The 20,803-nt window shown below is 46.3% G+C and overlaps 1 protein-coding gene across 1 annotated transcript in view; it reads right to left on the reverse strand.

The window, feature by feature from the left end:
* The window catches only part of LOC135900932 (neprilysin-2-like), a 67,259-nt gene extending 46,814 nt beyond the window's left edge, over nt 1–20,445 (reverse strand). The window contains exons 1-7 of the mRNA XM_065430531.1: nt 20,404–20,445; nt 17,897–18,099; nt 16,073–16,212; nt 14,449–14,514; nt 11,149–11,313; nt 8,478–8,567; nt 6,209–6,435 (exon numbers count right to left, since the gene is read on the reverse strand). Of these exons, the coding sequence (XP_065286603.1) occupies nt 6,209–6,435; nt 8,478–8,567; nt 11,149–11,313; nt 14,449–14,514; nt 16,073–16,212; nt 17,897–18,090 (882 nt within the window). The 5' untranslated portion in view covers nt 18,091–18,099; nt 20,404–20,445. The remainder of the gene's footprint in view (nt 1–6,208; nt 6,436–8,477; nt 8,568–11,148; nt 11,314–14,448; nt 14,515–16,072; nt 16,213–17,896; nt 18,100–20,403) is intronic.
* Nucleotides 20,446–20,803: the final 358 nt, after the last annotated feature.

The raw sequence follows: 20,803 nt of genomic DNA on the forward strand, positions 1-20,803 counted from the left end.
GTCGGCGTACTGGAATATGCAGCATTTTGATACAATTTGAGGCAAATCATTGACGTATAGGTTAAATAAAAGTGGAGACAAAACAGACCCCTGGGGAACATCCGATTTTAACATTATTTTTGTACTGGAATAGTCACCTATGCGCACCACCTGAGAGCGATTGCTAAAATAACTAGACAATAACTTTATAAATGGGCCCCTGAAGCCAATTCTTTCTAGCTTATCAAGAAGTAATGTGTGAATAACGGAATCGAAAGCCTTACTTGCATCTAAAAAAAGAGCGCATACGAATTCATTATTATCAAAAGCTGAATAGATAGCGTCCGTAAATTCGTCTAGTAGTGAAATAGTGCTTTTTCCCTGGATGAAACCAAACTGTGCTTGTGACAGAACATTATTTTTATTTAGAAAATTGGTCATCGTTACGAGCAGGTGTTTTTCAATTATTTGACTGATTTCAGGAAGAATGGAAATCGGTCTGTAGTTCTCTACTTTGCTATGAGAACCACTCTTATAGAGCGGCTTAACCACAGCCACTTTTAAATCGTCGGGAATAACGCAATGATCCATATACCCATTAATAATGAAGAGAAGAACGGATTCAAGCACAGAAAAATTACGTTGAATATCATGAATGAATACCAGGTGGTTTCTTAGGTCTAAAGCTAAATAAGATGCTGTGCAAGTCTGCTGCAGTAACCGGTGGCAAGAATGCCGATCGTACAGTATTAGGGACAGCTAGGGTGGTTGCTTGGGCTAGTTGGTAATTCATGATCAAAAATAATGTACAGCGCAAAGGACAAGGACAGTGATAGGCGACATACACAGCGCTGTTCGAGGTTCCACGGCAAACTTCGGCCCAAGGGCTAACACATGCTGGAAGCGTCACATCTCCAATCCGGTGCACATTGTTCCTCGGCAGGGGTTTCTTCTTAGGAGTAATGGCACGTAGTTGTAGAAGCGCATGTTGCCAGAGATATTCAGCAGTTCTGTCGACGATAGCAGACAACTCACGCCACTTTTTCTTTGCCGTAGACGGTCTGTCAGAACTGTGAAGTTGAAGAAACAGGACGTCACGGTAGAAGCGGGCCTGGCGTTGCCATTCCGAGCGCAGAATCTTGCAGATCCTCACGCTATGCCCACAAGAAGGTCTGAACCCACCACACAGGGCTGCCACTTCGGGAGGTAGGATCTTGACTCGGATGCAGTAAGCGAATGAACGAGCTCGGCACACGGCAAGAGCAATCAAACTGACCAAAACACACGGACTTGCTGAGGAACCGGGGAAAGACGAAGGGAAAGGGCCCATTGTACTAGAAATGAAGTGAACTAGGGTGGTTGCTTGGGCTAGTTGGTAATTCATGATCAAAAATAATGTACAGCAGCGCTGTGTATGTCGCCTATCACTGTCCTTGTCCTTTGCGCTGTACATTATTTTTGATTAGGAACAGCGCTAGACGCATCTGGAGCAAAAGGCTGAAGATGTGAAGACACTACAGAAAAAGAGTAATTAAATTCTTGAACGGCTGACGTAAGGTTGCTGAAATGTTTTGCGAATACTTCTTCTAAAGGTTGATTGGTGTTTCGTCCGAATACTTCATTAATAGCTGACCATGTCTTTTGGGGGGAGTGTTTGCTTTCATAAAAGATCTTGGTGTAATACTGACGCCTTGCCGACCGAATCATGGCGTTTGCCCTGTTCCGGAGCGATCTGTACAGATCTCTAAGGTGTGTATTGTTCGGGCAACGCTTACAACGTGACCAAAGGGCATCTTTTTCTTTAATAGCCGTCAGTATATCGCACGTTAGCCATGGAAGTTTGGGGTTGCGTTGTTTCACGGTGATTGTTTTCTGGGCGGTAATTTTTAAGGAACGGATTGCATCAACAAAATGCGTATAAGCGGTGGACGTCGTGACATTACGTAAAAATTTGGTCCTGTCATAATTGGCCACAAGACTGTCAAATTTAGCGATATCAAGGATGTTTAGGCGTTGAAGGTTAGGGCGGGATCTAAAGGGAACTTGAAACGCAAGATGACAGCCTACAATATAATGATCGGCCAGTTTACACTTTACTACCGCTGAAACAGTGCTAGCCAATGGGGCTCTTACATTCACATGGTCAAGGCAAGATGCCACCATTTTGCTTCCAATGTATTCCTCTGGCGTGTAGGCACTAATGGTTGGACTGACTCCCCATTTTGACAGAATGTTAAGGTACTCGCAAACCACTGGCCTTGATGGCGATTTGTGTCCCTTATGAAATTCAAGGTGCATGTTTCCGGTAAAGGGATTACTTGGATGCATTTCCAGATATCCCTGAATATGGTTGTTTTGGGCTTTGGTACGAAAGGTGTCTGATACGAAGTTGGAACTAGTACAGACCTTCCCGTCGCGCTTTCCGCGAGCCCTTCACACTGTGCTGTGAGGTGGGCTTAATTAGTTCTGCTAGAGTGTTGTGCATGCCCATGACAAGTAGTGTTGATGTGGCTGCCTGTCGCGGGCTCGAGCTCGAAAGTTAATGCAGCAATTCGGTGGAAACCCGGATACAGTCTACACAGATGTCGCTCGATGTGGTGCTTACAAATACGCCTTCGCAGTGGTAGGAGCGGCCGCAAATCAAGGGCTTGTGACTTGTGCCACGGCTAGAGTTGAATCTGCGAATACCGCAGAAGCTTCAGCCATCGCGCTAGCTATTAAAACTAAGGACGCTCTGGGACAATCGTCGATAACTCTTACAGATTCCCAAGTCGCATGTAGACTATTCCTTACCGGGAGGCTACCACACAGCACCACTCACCTATTAGGATCCAACCTAACGCAGAAACACATGATCATCTGGTGCCCGGGTCACGCAGGACTCGAGGGCAATGAGAGAGCGGACGGCGCAGCTCGTGCTTTTGTCAACCGAGCGGCCGACCACTCTGACGAAAACCCCTTTTTACCACGAGACATCCTTGAGCACCAGCGGCGCGAGCGACGAAAGTATAGTCCACCACACCCTGACCTATCCAGGCAGGACTCTTATGACTGGCGCCGAATACGGGCGCACACATTTCCAAACCTTTAATTGAAAAATGGCATTCACCCAACGCTGTACAGCGCTCGCTGTCCTTGGTGCGGAGGCCGGCCAACTCTCGCCCACATTATGTGGGACTGCCAGAACAGGCCACCCAAAATTAATACACCAAAAATAGCCGGCAAACTTTCCGGAAGGAAGCAGTGGGAGACTTGGCTCGCCAGCGAGGATCGGGAGATGCAACTAGCGCTCCTCGACCAAGCACGGCGGACCGCTCAAGCCAGTGGGGCCCTGGACTAGGGGCTCCACCCACTCGCTTTCTGCATATTTTAGAGCGCCGCTCTTTGGCGTCCGTTCCTGGGTTTCGCGTCGTCGTCGTCGTCGGCGTTGTCGTCGTTGTCGTTGTCGTCGGCCTCGTAACCAGCTCGCCGACGAATCTGCTGCTCCGCCGCCGCGCATGCGCGCTGTCGGCTCTCCGGGCGAGGGAGGATGATGGAAGGGAGGAGGAGAGACTGTGGAGGAGGGCTGGCTACACAAATGGCTCTTTGGCGTCCGTTCCTGGGTTTCGCGTCGTCGGCCTCGTAACCAGCTCGCCGACGAATCTGCTCCGCCGCCGCGCATGCGCGCTGTCGGCTCTCCGGGCGAGGGAGGATGATGGAAGGGAGAAGGAGAGACTGTGGAGGAGGGCTGGCTACACAAATGGCTCTTTGGCGTCCGTTCCTGGGTTTCGCGTCGTCGTCGGCGTTATCGTCGGCCTCGTAACCAGCTCCGCCCCCCTTTCATCCCCCCAGCGCTAGCAGCGACCGACTGATACCGCTTTCGTGAGTCCGCTACCGCACTCACGAAAGACGTCGTGCACTTCCTGCAACTCGCATTAACCGTCCATCGATCCACACCGATGTTAGTAGTGGGGAACTTTAATGTTGACATAAAGACAAACAGCAATTTCCTAACACTTATGCGGGAGAACATCCCGTTCCTCTCGCTCGTAACGCGTCCCACGGCTGTGACAACCTCGCGAGGCACTTGTATAGATCTCGTCTTTGAGAATCAAGCATTGGTGTACCAAGTCGAACATACATCAGTCTATTTCTCCGACCACAAAGCTTCCTTCATGACTGTCAAGAACTGTTAGTGGAGTCTTTGTTAAAGGAATACGTGTGAAAAATAAAAAAAAATTCTGTCATAGCGCATACATGTGTTGCTCGATTTCTTTGCCTCAATCTATCGAAAAGGTGAAACAGCTTATTTGCTGCGCTCAAATTTCGCATTAGGAAGTAACGTAATCGTCGGTAATTTTTTTTTTCTTTTAAATAAACGTTTTGATATATATATATGCCTGTCGCGGGAGTCTCATAGCTAGCTAGTATGCTTTGAGAATAGTGATACCTAGATTGGCTACCTGTGTCTTCTTTATATTCAAGTACGGGGTAGTTCAGGTGACTCGGCTAATGACCAAGGCCTGGACTAATTTGACTTGCTCTGTTTGTTTTTTCATGCCTGTGTGTTTGCTGGTGATTTAGGACAATAATATGCGAGCTTGCTGAACGCTGCAGTTTAGCCTTATTGGCGTCTAAAAGACTGGGGACGCTGCTTATTCTGACTCTGGTACTTCTGTTGCTTCCAATCTCTACCCTGATGTCGGGCGGCGGATACCGAGTAGGCCTGGTTCGGGTGGACCTTACTAGTAGTAGTTCTGACTTCAGCGGGGAGCATGCTATCCAAATACCCCTAGCGCGCCGTTGTACCACTGCAGCTGCGTGTTGCAAAGAGGATTCGTTGAGTCTATCGCAGCCTTCACCCATACATATTGTGTTGTCATCCGCACTGATCGTGTATTTTATCCCTACAGTGCTATTTAGCAGTTCCGTGTGTCTGTTCATGGCCACGTTAAAGAGGAGAGTGAAAGAACCGATCCTTCAAAGTACATAGACTACCGAGTCCAAACATCCAAATACCATCCAAACATATGCCATCAATCCGACCTCAGTCATATCTTCGCTGAGGAACTCCCTCTGTTCATGAACTCTCGAAACATCTTTTGTGTAGCCATGTCTATCGGGATCTCAAAATATGGTCTGAGTAAAGAGCAGAGTGAACATATTTCAGTAATTCTTGTAATGTTTCCGCAAGGTGGCGGCTATGATTTTCCACATTCGTTTAAGCTCCTTCGACGTTACAACTGCACCATGACGCTACGATAGAATCTAAATACAGATTTGAAAACTAACTTGCTGAAAACTAAATAAGCACTGAACAACCTGCTGGGAGAACTATAATTTAGAATGAATCATCTTTTGAAAATGATAAACGAGTAGATCGACGTATCCGTAGCAGTCACGGAAGACCAGGGCATAGAGCATTGCATCCCAAAGGACGATCGCTGGGGCACGCTTTTATTTGTGTCATTCTGAAGAAAGAGATGGCAGCGAGTATTTAGGTTATCTGCAAAAACTTAACTGTAATAAATAATCCAGTAATGAAGTTTTGGACTGCAAAGTGGGCAATAATAACAATATTGCCTTAGGTTGAAAAGACAAAAAAGGCAAAAAAAAGCAAACGCTATATTTAGGTGCAATTAGCAAGTGCTCTGCCGAAAATCACTAATAGTTTTTATCAGACGCAAGACCATACTGGGTCACAAAAAATTAACTGCACTTGAAGAGAAGTAAAAATGCACCGCCGAGAAACGCATCGGGATGTAGGTCAACAAACATGATGTACTCCCTCGCCCAGTACTTTAAGGCCGTGCGAACGCTAGCCCGGCAGTTTCGTAGTCGAGTCCTTTGTTATTGATAAGTATGTGATAAGCAGCTGCTAGTAACCATGAAAGATTGCTCTGTAAAACGTTTATGCATTTTGATTTAGCTCAAGCTGTCGCGTTCATCTTGACAATTTTCTGATGTGATATATATATATATATATATATATATATATATATATATATATATATATATATATATATAGTACTGCCGCGCAGATTGTACGTTCCCGAAAAAAGTTTCGCATTCTAAAACAGGGCCACATAGTTTACCCATTTTAGATTTTCGAAATCACGGAAGTGCTCTTCTACGTGCGCGTGCCACATTAGCCGGGCCAGCAACCGCCGTCAGTGCTGTTCCGGCTATACAGCAATACCGAAACCTTTGTAGCAGCGTTCGTCAGTGCCGCAAGGTTTGTTCTGCTCACGTGAAAGCTGTAGGGCCTGGTGTGGCCCGGCTGTCCAAACTGGAGGTCTCTCCGCACCCGCAGCTCAAAGAGACCCGTGATTCCGAGGTGCAGGAATGATTCCCGCAGCACATCGAACAGGTTCAGATGATCGTCCACCTCGAGCATGGGCCACCGTGGCAGTCCGATTCGTTGAAGAACGGCGCGTATCCTTTCCACCACATTGGTCGTGTTGGTGTCCGTTACCTCTGGAGGGAGCAAAAAGGATGGTCGAGTCAGGTTACAGTTCATTCGAGTGTGTTTGTCTATAAAAGGCATGACGCCAGAGGATAAAGCGTCTCTAGTCGCTGATTCATCCGTTTTGTGTGGAGAGGTGCGCATTATGCATGGAAATGTTTCCACTTTATCACATAACTGGCGATTATAGTAAAATAAATATGCAGATTCGGCGTACATGCTGGAATCTATGTGAAGCAAAACTTTCGTGAAGCGGTTATTCACATGCTTTATGTAATGGCAAATTTCAATATAGCGTCTTTGGCGTATAGGAAAGTGGTGCACCTACATGTGCTATCGCGCAGTCGTGCTTCGCGATGCGACGCATGCGGCGATAATCTCAAAGTGCCAGCTGGCGATGGCACAATAGCCGCGTATGCGTGATTGTGTCGCAGTGGTTACAATATCCGGCTTCTGTGCTGAGGAACCGAGGTTCGATTTGACAAACGGGTACGCATATTTGTTTTTACGCACAAGCGTAACTAGCCAGATCGTGAAATCAATGGTGTCTGTCTGGCGCCGCGATGCAAGCGAACGATGAAGGCGCCTGGAGGCGAAAAGAATTGCGCAGCAGATAAAGTACAAAGAGAGCGATGAGCGCGCGGTGAAGTAACCCCATCTAGAGGAATGTGTAGGGAACGTTGAGCGAAGTGGCGACGGAGAAACGAGGCCAAACGTCGCGGAGGAGGAAGGTAGACGGAGGCGCGCTGGGTTGACCTCCACTGGAACTTGCTGGAGGTTTTCTTTACATTGCTTACGCACCGGGATTGTCTCGTAATAACATCGTTCTTCGCGCGCCGTACGCCGTGTATGCGAGTGCAAGTGTGCGACAGTGAGTAGACGAAGGCGGCTTACCTCGCGTGCGCAAGGATAAGAAGCGTGTCGTATTCTGTCGCAAGGCACCGGGGCACGGCAGGGTGGCGTTGTACGTCGGTCGCGCGTGCGGGCTTTATATTGAAAGGGATTAGCTTGGCGGGGACAGTCTAGGTGGGCCGATGGCTCGTTGCTTTGCGTGCGCTGTGCTCTCACCGCTACGTATGCGTCGAAGTGATAGAGAACAAGGTCACTTGACTCGCTGCGGCTCTCGCGATTCCTAACGCTAGTGTTTTGGCAGCGAGTGTCCGCTTTCATCGAGTGTGCAGTGTTCATGCTTCACTGTACGCGTTGACACAATGCCAGGTAATGTAGATAGTAAATTAGTGCCTACAATATGGCGTTCTACACCGGCGGCTGCTCCGCGCGACCCCTGTCTTGAATACGATCTGCGATTGTAGGTGTATATGCGCACCGAGGGCCGATAACGTCGTATGCGCTGCAGCACCCATGCGCTCGCGCGTCACCCGCGTTATCGAAATGAAACGTCACTATAGGTTTTTTTTTATGTGTTAGCTATTTGGAAATACAGCAGCAGCACTCATCAGCCACTCTAAGGAAAGGCGAGAATGGTTCAGAAAAAAAGCTTCGCTTGAAGAAAATGTTAGAAGTTCTCAGCCATAACCTCAATTAAAAAAGAGACATCATGAAATTTGTTCAAAGTTCTTATAGGATTAGACCCCGCTGACGTAAAGAAAGGAAGAAAAAGTGAAAGAGTCGCCAAATAACTATTTATTATGGATCGGTACCAACTCGCCCAAATCATTACACTTCTGAGTCCTGAAAGCAGCTCCGACTAAAAAAGTGTTCCAAAAACGCAGTTTCGAATGCAAATAACTTTAAAAAGCCGTGAAATAGCAAGAATGTCGGTAGAGTATGCCCGACGAAAGTAGGAGACACATTTGAGTTGCGATAAATGAGCAGAAACCTGCATAATTAGTACGTCTGCCTAAATTACGCCTACCCCTCCAATAAAGTTACCTTGAAGACCTGCTCAGACTGCGTAATAAACATGGCTGCCTAGAGTGTAGCATGTACCACTAGCAGTAATTTTTGCAGCGCTCATAAAATGCTTCAACGATCTGTGTTGTCAGTGATTCTGTGCCATTTTTGCATTCATGACCTCACGCATACAGCTTACCGGGTTTGCATTTCTTGTAAAATCTACGCAAGAAATTGTAGTCCGGCGTGTGTGGTTCTTCGTCTTTAAATTCGAATTTCACCAGGACATCTGGAAAGAGCGCGGAAAATTACAAGTATAACATGTATGCTCACTTCGCAGCATATAGAATATGGGACATGAGTAGGTGAGCAGCTAGCTCTGAGTGCCTGCTATCAACCTCAGCCAACATAAAGCTCTATTTGCGAGCGTTCACTGCATTCACGACATAAGAATTAGTTTGTCAATTTGAAGGTAATTTTTTTTACTTCTTCCGTAAGTGCATGGTTTTGCCGTCAATTAGTGCGGGTTGCTTGCGCCGTGCTCTGTTGAATTCACTTCGTGCAATGGCGAGTTGTACAGAAGTTCACGTGTGTGCCGAGCTAGAACTTTACTAGCACGACACAAGCACTTGGTCGCAGGCGCAAGACACAGTTTCAGCTGAATAATAATGCGGAGGCGGTAGTTTCTACCTGTTTTATCAGAGCAGTCAGTCTAGCTGCAATAAAATTTGAGTTACAAATTTTATACATAATTTGTCTCCAGTACACGCTGGCAATACCGTGTAGAGGGCTTCCTTCCTTTCATTCGAGTGGTGCTGCAAAGCACTCTCCGACAAAAAAGAAAAAAAAAATCGCATCATTGGCCACGATATCTTTGGCGACACACCGTACTACCATATATATAGATGACTTATATGATCGAAAGAATGTGCGCTATGCTTCTATTGAAGCTGATTTATCTTTGCAGCCGCTGGCAATCCTCGATTTGCAAGCGCCACAAGGCGCGAGTTTGCCTTTGTTTGCGCGCCACCTTGCGGGGTGATGGGGACCGCCATGAATGTGAGTGGCTCTGTCATAATGCTGTTTATAATTTAATATAAAGAAACGGGTAGGCTGTATCAGCTATGCAGCTGCAATGGGTTACGTTAAATGGCCGGCGTGTGTTGAAGAAAAGGTGTATAGGCAATAAGGCACGTAAATTATATAGCGTGACACAAAAGTTCGCCTACATTTATTCACACATTAGAAATCACACATGATTAACTTATGTTACCCCTAATGGACGTTTTAGGATCAGATTTAGCAATCTTGCTCGCTCCCTATTCGTAGCGGGCCTCTATGCGGTGCACAGCGTGCTTGGCCACTAGGGGAAAGAAATGACTCCCCCCCCCCCCTTTCCCTATATTGCTGGCGCCCGAGAATGCTCAGCGTCGCTCGAGCCCGCCGTACTTGTAGATGGTTAGCGTTCCAGCGCGTTGTATGTGTTGGAGTCGGCCATGTAAAAAGGGGTAGCCGGCCCATGCCGTCGTCCGACTCATTCACGCTAAGGACGTTGTTGAAGGGAGGAATGTGTTCTCATCGAGAACAAGGGGTACTGGGCTTATTTTCAATATCCACATGAAGAGTGGGGAACGTTACATCTCATCAGTCTAGGATGACTGAAGTGAAGCACACCGAGGGGCCGGAAACGACTGCCTAAACTCCCTGTGTCATCCCTAGATTCGTGGGCAAGGGAGATCTGCCAGTGATCCTTTGTCCAGTCGCAGCGCCAAAAGCCTTTGAAGGACCCACGTTGAGGGCGACTGTTCAAACACACACTCCCGCACTTTTGTTCACTGAACATACAGTGAGGACAGTAAGGGCGGTAGCTTAGTAGACATGGGTTCTCACGCTTGACTCAAGCTTGCGCGTCTTGGTTCCTCGGATGACCCCGCAAAGTTAGCTGGAGCGGCTGTTAAACGACTGTGGCGGTTACCGGGTTCCGCGAGATAACGCCGTAGGACACCATTTTCCAGGACATTGGTTGCTCCCATTAGTCCGTGAAGGCAACAGTCAACCAACAAACAATACTCTGTCCGCAAAACATGTCTCGCCTTACATGCGCCGCACCCCTGTCCGAAGGGGACGCATTATTGGCTTCACAGAGGGATTCGACGCAGCAGGGCAGGAGAGGCTAGAAGGTCACTGCCCCCGCTGGCCAATCGTAACAGCTTGCGTCAGTCCCCCGCGCTCCCTTTCTCTAAAAAGATTGACGCGTTCCGCACTGGTGAAACAAGTTGGGTACCACTTTGTCTTGATGCCCGAGTCTCTTCACACCATTTCTGTATCCTTTTTCGTCGAAAGCGGGGACAAGCATGAAATTCATGAGTAAGCATAAAATTTATGCAACAACGCGCATACTTGTTGGCCCTATAGCTTCTTATGAGCGCCAGTATGTGTTTTATGAATTATAGCTGCTATTGTTCAACGAGCTTTTCCAAACGCGACCACCCCTGCACGAATGGACAAACGCACTGCTGAGCTAGGCCTCTGCGAATGCCGCGCGTGAGGCTGAAGTTAGGTCCGATTGCGCAATACGACGCTCAACGGCAGCAGCATCTGTGCACGCGACACATGTATGGCCGAGTAATGGCTAAGTCTTTCTGTACCTAGATACCAAAGTAAGGCGCTTGGGTAGCACGGTTGCAAACATATAAACGGTAATAACGTGCTTTCGGTAAATGCGGCTTAAGCGGGAGACCTCCTCTGACCCAATTGGAAGACGTGTTACGTCTAAAAAAAGAAGGCAGATAATGTTCTTCTGATGTGAAGCTCAAGGAAGACGCTACTGTGAAGTGAATTAGCTTGTTCCAGGCTCTAAATGCTCTAACCTTGTAGGTACTTGGCGGCGTTGTCGAACTGCGCCAGCCACGGGTTGCTGAAATGGCGCCGCCTGGTGGCCAAATTAGGGGACTGCCGGGCGCTGTTGCACGCGAAGCTCTCGAAGTCGTCGCACGGATCCACGCTGTAGTTGATGCCCGAGAGGAACTCCGATGCTGGAGAAGAGCGTCGCGCCAATGTGAAACGGTGCTTGCGCGTAATATACTTTCTTCGTAATCTCTGGCGATCCCTTCTGGACCTCGTCGACAAAGTTTTTATGTAGTATACTCAATTTACAGTCCTAAGAAAATACTATCGGCAAACATTGAGTGACTAGACCGATAACATGCCCTTTCAAAAACGCGGCTACGCTTCCGTCCTGCAGAGCGGAATTGTATGTGAGGAAAATTTTGAGCGAAAGTGACGATCAATTTGCATTTCAAGTTGTCCTCTCTGACGGAACATGGCTAACGCAAAGTACGCAGCGCCACGGCTTATAGTCAGAGGTGTTCAAGGTTAGGGGAGCCCTCCACCAAATTTCGGAAGTTTGGCTGGAGTCTTTTCTTCCCCGATCGCCTGGGCGGTAACTCGGGCCCTACCACCAAAACACAGAGAGACTTTATTTTTAATTAAGCGCTGCGCTGTGACAGCCGCCTCAAAGGTGACGTGCAGTAATCCTGTCAACCGCATCGGCTGAGAGCTCCGCGAAAATTGGGTGCCAAACTCCTGCGAATCATTAGTTTGCTTTTTATACAGGCTCCCTAGCACATTGTGCTGAGAGAACGTTGTGAAGTTGTAGCTTCTTTGAGCTATGCGACAACTTCCTGCATATCGTGCCGAAATGCAAATTCAATGACGTTGACACGGAACGAAAGTAACTTTTGTTGTCATCAGCGATTGACTAGAAGTTACCACTTGTGTCCAGAGTATTAAACGCCCGTTAGTGGTACCGTTTCTCTCTTTTCTTTTTCAGCGGAGACACTGTCAAAGAACTGGTTACCCTCTCGCTCTTTCATTAGACGCTAACCTAATGTTTGCCTTTAGTGCGCTCTTTGTGCAGACCTCAAATTCACTCCGTGTCGTCTGCTATCGGACGAACGCAACAGAACGGACCGCCTATTTAGTGACGTTAAGAACGGACCGCCTCCGTTCGATTTTGGAACGCGTACAAGATCGCACCCTTGCAGGTGCCTTGTAACGCTTTTTCGGGGGAATGCTAGCGCCCATTAAACCGGCGCAGATGGGTTTGGTGAAAGAATTCACTTGCAATTCTGCAACTCCCAGGCATTCTAGTGTACCATTCGGAACACATGAAATGCGGTCGCGTTAGCGTTAGTGAGAAAGCGGCATGTCGTTTTCGAGTTGGCGGTTTCACGCTTCATGAACGTGATTTTGGCTTGTTCGCTTGGTTTAACAAGTATACCATCTTTGACTACCTTGTAATTACCGGTACAAAGTCTTGCGCACGAGTTGTTGTTCGTATTAGATGTAAATAATTGCTTGTAATCAGTACATTTCTTTTTAATTTTGTAATTTAGCGATTACGTTGTTCTCTCGGTAACGCTCACTCTAATTCAATTACTTTTCTGGCATTAACAAATTACCTGTGCCCATTTACATTTTAACGAATCAGGGTATAACAGGCGACGTAGCATTGAGCACTTAAATTAGGTGGGAACAGCATAGTACTAAGGGATGAAAATAGGCACATGGGTTACCTCCTTCTCACAAGCGGCGTCCTTCAGCTACGTTTCGATCACCTCAACGTGACAGGCTATGCAGATTTTAACACTTTTGTTGGACGTATACTCTCTGAGCTTTCCTCTTATACTAAATTTCCCCCTCTGTCCTGGAAGCGCTTATAGGTGGCCTTCATAGGCGCTAAGAGCTGCTACTCAAGTTTCGGCTTAGTGCAGTTTACAACTTCTCTGATGTAGACAAAAGTTTTGGGTCATCATAAACTCTTTAGTTGCTATGTGTGTAACATTGCGTCACTCATATATATATATACCTTTTGTCGTGATTGTAACACACGAAAAGTATTTCTTTGGCTGAATGACCCGTCGCAGTGTATTAAATTACATTACAGATTCGGCCGAGTTTTCAAGGAACGCGATAGTTTAACGAGTGAAGGGCGCCGAGAGGTGGTACACCAGATGTTGTTCGACAGATCGAAAGGGCGCTTCTGTGGCTTGATAGCGACGGACACTTAGGGGGTTCGTGCGAGGGAATCACCTAATACGATTTTTATGTTCGTCACTACGTGACTACTCAGCCATTTTCTATAGTGCGCGCATTAAGCGACATTTCAGTGTCGCTGAAGAAGTCTTCAAATGAAAACAAGGGAAGAATACCGCATAACGCTTCGAAAAACAATTCTCAGTTAAAATAACGTATGAATGGCTGCGGCGTACGCATTGAAAGAGCTGGGGCAGCTCATTCAATTTGCTGTATTTGTGCAATGTTAATAAAAACGTAGGGTGGAAATTAACGTTAAAGTAATCCATTACTTTCTAGTAATTTATTTAAATGCTTTTGAGAGGCAGTAATTAGCAGCCGTTATCTTCTACGTTTTCAAAATGGTTATTGTAGTTTTGATCGAATACTTTTGTTTCTATAATGTGTGAAAGTCTGCAATGTACCAACAAATCTCTGCATAATAAAAACAAACAAGCCTACAATTACAATTGTACAAAACACCACACTCAAAGCAACAGAGAGATTTCGAGGTGAAATACTGCGAATAAAAATACTAAATAACTTAAGCAAAAGAAAAAAGCAATAAACGAAGATTAAAAAAAAACCATTATGTCAGTCTTCAGTATAGTTGGAGGCTAAATTGATTCAATTACTTGCAAGCAGTATAGCGCAAAGAAGTAAAAAGGATAAATTTTATGCCATCATGCAATCATTTGAGGCCGAATGCAGAGACAAACAGAAAATTTCGCCAAAGGACAACGCTGCCGTAGGGGCAATATCGACTGCATCATGGTCGCGCTGCATAACGGACATTATGTAGAGCGCGAAGACAGCCGGTTGTCCTGTTTGTTCATTAGTCCCGTCGTCTCTGCTGCCCGCCATCTTGAACAAAGTGAGCGCGGAGAAGGCATTACTTTATTTTTCTGAGAGTAACGAGTGATCGGCTTCGCGCAGTGTGTAAGATGAAGCGGTGAATGGCATAACTCATGCGTGCTCACGTAATGAATGAACACAATGCCGAATGGAAACTATGAAAGATGATATTGTCCAAGTCGCAATGCAGTAGATTTTATAACTACACGCGAACGGCAAACCTTGCTTGGCAGGCTTACCGTAGGTCAAACATGACGGCTTCGTACAGATGTCATAGTCGGGACTTTCGTGTCTGACGTGCTGTGCTGAAATAAGAAAAGAAAAAGCTGCTCATTTTTCTCTTTGATATTTTAGTAATAAAATTAGATAAGCTTTACACATTGCCAAAATTAGCTGCACCTTCATTTACCTGTCATTCCAAATTGATCATCATAATCGCCACAATACTTTGTGAGCACGCACAAAAAAAATTGAAAATAACATCCACGCCTCACAATATTCTATCAGCCTTAAATAAGTTTTTGTCTCACTCACTTGACCTCGTTCAAAGCGCTCCTTCACATTTATCGCTGCCTTGCAGAAAATAGAAACCCTGTGGTGTCGCTCTCCTATTTTTTTTTCAATTCACCTAATATCCCACGTAGAGGTTGCGTTTATGTTATATAAACAAGTGCGCACACTCTTTGCTTCACACGAGCTGTAAATACAGGGCCGGCACAGTGCAATCCCTCTTCTCGCTTCATTTCTTTCCTTCATGTCATCACCTGCTCCTGAGCGGCCGATACACTGTTGATAACGGGGTCGGAGCAGCGCTCTAATTCTTGATGAAATTCCAAAAGGATACCATTAGAATGAAATCGCTATGTTCTGGCCCAAGCCATGAAGGCGAAAATAGTTTTGGATATCAGAGGCCGAACGCAGAGAGCTTTCTTTTCTGAAGCGATGTTTGCCGATTGGCCAGTTGCCTCTGTCCGTCACTCGCTCGCTCGCTCACTCACTCACTCACTCACTCACTCACTCACTCACTCACTCACTCACTCACTCACTCACTCACTCACTCACTCACTCACTCACTCACTCACTCACTCACTCACTCACTCACTCACTCACTCGCTCGCTCGCTCGCTCACTCACTCACTCACTCACTCACTCACTCACTCACTCACTCACTCACTCACTCACTCACTAACTAACTCACTCACTCACTCACTCACTCAATCAATCAATCAATCAATCAATCAATCAATCAATCAATTATACAATCAATCAACCGAGCTAACTATCTATCTATCTTCCACTTAAAGGAGCGGAAACTAGGAAGTAAAAACTCTACGGAGCTAGCCTCTCTACGGCTCAGCAGAACAGTACATATCACATCTCACTCAAGTACACGTTCAGCAGCGCAGTACAATATCTTTCGTAGCACGATGCACTGACATCTGCTCCTTCGAAGAGTTCTAGCGTAAGAACGTTTGTTTGTCAATAGGTACCCAGGGATGATATCGAAACTGCTGAATCCTCTCAGAGCGTCTTTGTGCGTCGGTCGATAAGCGTGGCTTTCGGTTTGGGACAACAGTTTCAGTGGCGCACAATGACCTAAATACCATGCGCCTGCTCCAACTGGATACGTGCAGCTAGAGCGCTTAAATTTCGAGAACGATGGATCGATGACAAAATTGCGAGTACCTGCGCGCAGCCCTTCTCCTTCTTTACCGTACCCCACACTTTCCTTGGCCACAAAAAAAGTTAGTTTTATTTTGTAAGGTGTAATATAGAAAGCTTGCCGTAACAATTACAAACGAGCTTGTCATTACTTGGCATTTGACGCAAAAAATGTTCTAGCAAAAAAAAAAAAAAACTTACCCCTTTTGTGCATAACCACGAGGTAGGAGAGATAAGTTGAGACAATGGACAGCGCAATGATGACAACCCAGATTGCGCCCCAAAGGAGTTGCTCAGCTGGGGACTGCGCATCCCAGACCCTGTCTATCAGGCCATCCAGCCTTGAGGATAGAAAGAAAGAGCAAAATAAACGAGAATAAAACACCGTTCGATATTATAGCTCACAAGCTGTCGAGTTATGCAATCAGTTCGGTGACATAAAAAAAAAACATTATAGGGCGAGGAAGGCATAAATATAAGGGCGTACTTCGCCTCCCCAGTTTCGGCAGCTCCCGGCCGCGCCGGCCGCGCTTCGATGGGGCTGAAATGAAGGACTGCCCGTGTGCTGTGCATTGAGTGCACGTTAAATAAGCCCAGGGGGTGTAAAATAATCCGGAATCCCTCACTACGGCGCGCCTCATGATCAAATCGTGGTTTTGGCACTTAAAACCCCGAAGGGTCTTTTCATAACTGGGGTAAAGTTCCCAGAACGAAGGCAGGGATCATGAAGAGGCAACTGATACCATAATGCTTTTGTAAAAGAGACTGCAAAATATATTTTTTCTTAGTTGGGTGTGACGTCGTGTGATCCAGATTGTGGTCGGATGATCACGATTACTGCGTAAGAAGAAAAACGACCAAGCACGATGGACAAGTCGTGATATGTAAATAAAGACAGCTGTCATATGCCTTCGCTACGTGTTGTGTTTCAATGCACCGTTCACTAAAACTGGGAGAGCTTCGCTCACATGGAGAGACATCAAAGACGTCATCTGCACGATTTTACTGCAAGCTACACTGTGCCTATTTTGAAACGACTGCTGTCCTCAGAATTCGTTACATACGGTTGAAACAGGCCTGCACACTTACATTTAACTTCATACGGACATGTCGCGTGTGAACCCAAGCGAATCAAAGAAAGATCTGGTTAGGTACGTCTTCAAAGCTCACCGGCTACAATTCGTAATTTCCAATACATTGAGGCAGTTAGCACAAAGATTAATACTAAAAACGCAAAAAATGAGCCATTCCACTCTATGAAGGTGGCTGACCAGCGAAGCTCTTTAGCACATGACACGGACATGACACCTAATTTTGAACAAAGGTACGAACTCATTTATTGTATTGATGTGCGGTTATTGTTTCACTGGCAACAGCAATTACATTCTTTGGTAATGTCAAATCGATGCACGTACACCGCTGGGTGGTCCGTTGGGCCGGATCGGTGGGGCATCGCAAGATTTATGTCTGCAACACGGAACGCGTAGGCAGCTCCCTTTTTGGTACCGGCACATCCACATTGAAATCACCGACAACGACAACAGGGGCAGTGCGATCGTAGCTTATTCACGCAAAGTGAGCAGCCATGAACCTTACGGGACTATAAGTCGTTGGATTTTTTGCTTGCATGAGCCATTGCTCATGAGTCATTGGTGACAGTTTTCGACATGCTGTTCTGTATGTTGTATGCGTGAGTATAAAGAATTCAAGCACTGTTCGCTTCACTTTGCTTATTGCTTGTAGCCTCTGTCTTGCAGGGCTATGAGCCATTGCACTTTGCTTGCTCACGGGAGCATGAATGCTTACGTGGGTATGAAGCATTCATATTGATAGTTTTTGTTCACGGAGAACGAAAATGCATGGAACCCTAGGCAATACAGCTTCGCTGTAAAAAACAACGAGCCACGACAGCGTGTATATTCGGCACCGCGTGCACTCAACGTCGCAGTATAAACTAGTTGGTACGAGACACTGAATTGGTCCAAAACATAGTACTAATCAAGAGTTCGGTTTTTAGGTGCTCACTGTGACAAGGCGTTGCTCAACTTGCCGAAGCGATATCTTGTGGACATGGCGCTCGTCCTTCTGGTGTCAGGGAGTGATACGCGGCTAGCACGTGAGACTCTGCTTTTCTTCCTGGTCAACAGAGAACGTGTACTCGTGGCTGAGCCCGTGCGTTTTCTCCGCCGTACGTTGGTCGTCGGGAATCGTGGCGGCATCGATGAAACCTGCACAGGTGGATTAAACCGCTTTTAAACGAGCAAACTCTATCGAAAGAAGGTAGGAGAGAGAGGGTTGGTGAGGCGGCTTTAAGAATTATCCCTTCGAGAGAGTAGGCGAACATAATGCTTCTCTAAAACGCACATTCGGGCTATTTGGGCTTGCATAAGGAGCAAATCACAGCACGTTAGAGTAGGGAAGGTTGCAGGAAGCGCACTGTCAGTCTTGTTTCTGTCGCGATATTTTCGGGCGATCATTCTCGGAGACACTTTCATTTTCGCGAGATATCGCGACAGTAGCGCCGGACGCGTCGGCGTCTACAGGCGCCAGCGTTCCCGGTTTGTGGTCTGAGCACAGTTGGCGCAATGCCAGAAAGCTACGGGCCGTAGACGCCGAACGGGTCTGGTGCTAGTCTCGTGAAACCTAAAAAAAAAGATGAAAAAGTAGAAGCAGCTACGAATGTGATTGCCAGAGGATAGCACCCCTGCAGTTTTCCTTCCCTAATGTAGCCTGATTTGCCTACTGCAGGAGGTGGCGTAACTCCGACAGGTAAAATGTAAATCTGGATCACCATGACATCTGTGTGCAAACTGCAGGTTTTTCTTTTATCGTTGTTTGTTCTTCGGATTGCCAGCATGCAAAACCAAAAAGAATGTACGAGCCTTTGGCCACCGCCTATCGAAGCAACACGCCTTCCGGAGAAACACGAATGTGTCGTCTGACTGCGAAAAAGTAGGAAAGGCGTTTAACCAGAGAGGGCGCAACATCCTTCAGTGGGACAACGACGTGTTTATTAAGGCCTCCTTGCGTTCGCGTAGCGTGTGGTTTGGGTGTGGAGGTATAACGCCAAATCAGCAATGCGCACTTTTAACACATGTCATCACGACTAAACTTGTGCCATGAAGGGAAATAAAATGTTGCTTCAAGGCACTCCTTCCTGCGCTTTTCTAGTGGGGGTGGCAAATGATAAGAGGTATAGGCACAAGACAATTTAACAGTATAGCTTAAAGTATGCAAAAGACGGCATAAACTGAGTTACAAACTGGGAACGTCCCACTATCTCAATGCATATGCATGATCGTTCCGTAACTCGGGCATTAATTTGTGATTAAGTGTACCGACACCGCCCATGACGAGTGAGTGTTCATTGGCGCAGCCGTTCCACTGGCGCTGAAATAAACATGTTTGGAAAACAAGAAAAATTCAATACAATACAATACAATACAATACAATACTACTCCATTATGATTTTGTTGCAAACATGCGACGTCAAACGTACGCGACCACCGATGCAAGTACTGAGTGGGAACACGCAGCGTTGATTTAACAGCCCAACCAAATGGTCTCCTCGTTCATAGGAGGTCACGTTTGTTTGCTTTGAAAGCAAATATTATTTTTTTTTATTGAATGGGCTTATAATAGAAGTGTACAGGATTTCGGTAGGTACGAGCAAGCTCAATGAGAGAATATAACCGGATGAGTAGTGCGGTGCCGGCGTCCGTGATTGGTATGCGTCCTTTGCTTAGCTTGCGGTGATGCGTCGAAAATCGAGGCGGCGTGCATCACAAGGCTGAAAATGGCGCTAAAACGGATCCTAAGCGAAGAGTTGGTATAGAGATATATTATACGTTATATTTACGGGCAAAAATTTTTATTATGCGCATAGAAATTCATTCCCCTCGGCAGCTCCGAGTAGGTAGTGCCAGGGCGATCGGGGGGCAACCATCTTTTATCACTTTCGGAACGGGGCAGCATCCGGCTATTCTGGAAGAAACTCAGTTTTGTTCGGCTTAGGAATGTACCTTCAATGCGCGCCCATCACTTTGACGTGATGAGTTTTCGCAATCTTGAGACGTCGCGTGAGAGTCAGGCGAAGCGGGCGTGGCCCGAGAAATTTTAACCACTAGAGCAGGGCTAATGATAAGAAAGCCGCAGAATGGGAAATAATTATTTTTTGCTGGCTCGGCCTAATAATGCACAATCAGTGTGCACGTCATCTCAGAAGCAGAGTTTCCGCGGTTTTCGTGGTGTTGCGTGACCGACGGACGAAATGGGGTTTGTGCGAAACATTTTTGGCCAATCGTGGAAGCTTAGTGGCATAAGTGGAACAGAAAGTTTGGAATCGCTTTACCTAATGGCGCCGCGGACATAGGTTTTCGTTAGCTTTTTTAGGCTTCCTCGTTTCAATGCGACTAAGCTTGCAAAATAATCATTCATGGAGCAACTACAGAAATAATGAGTGTTTGCAGCAATGAATATTCACTGTGATTCATGTCATGAAGTAAATACAATGTCACATGAAAAGGACGTACCGGTATAATTTGTAGCCCAACTTCTTCTTGTTCTTCTTCTTCTTCCTGCAAATTTTGGCACGTACTCACGAGGAGGGGGGGGGGGTTGGCCATGGTTCTCAGTGGAAACATAATATGAACTTCTTGCTTCGTGTTAATTTATTGATCTGTAATATTCGTATTATTTAATAGTAAACATATATTAATTTCTGTTTCCGTTTCTTGATTAGTGGTTCTTTTTATTACGACAAAAATAAAGCGATTGAATTGATGATGATGATAATGAACCTCTGTCGTGGCTCGCCCCCACTGGGGGGATAGGCCGAAATTCGGCGGCAGGAGGTAGCTAAAGGAAATTCTTATTTGAAGACGATAAACGCAGAGTTGAAAAAATGAAAAAAATGACATGAAATAACTAGAC

Source organism: Dermacentor albipictus, chromosome 2 (genome assembly GCF_038994185.2).
Source record: "Dermacentor albipictus isolate Rhodes 1998 colony chromosome 2, USDA_Dalb.pri_finalv2, whole genome shotgun sequence".
Lineage (NCBI taxonomy): Eukaryota > Metazoa > Arthropoda > Arachnida > Ixodida > Ixodidae > Dermacentor > Dermacentor albipictus.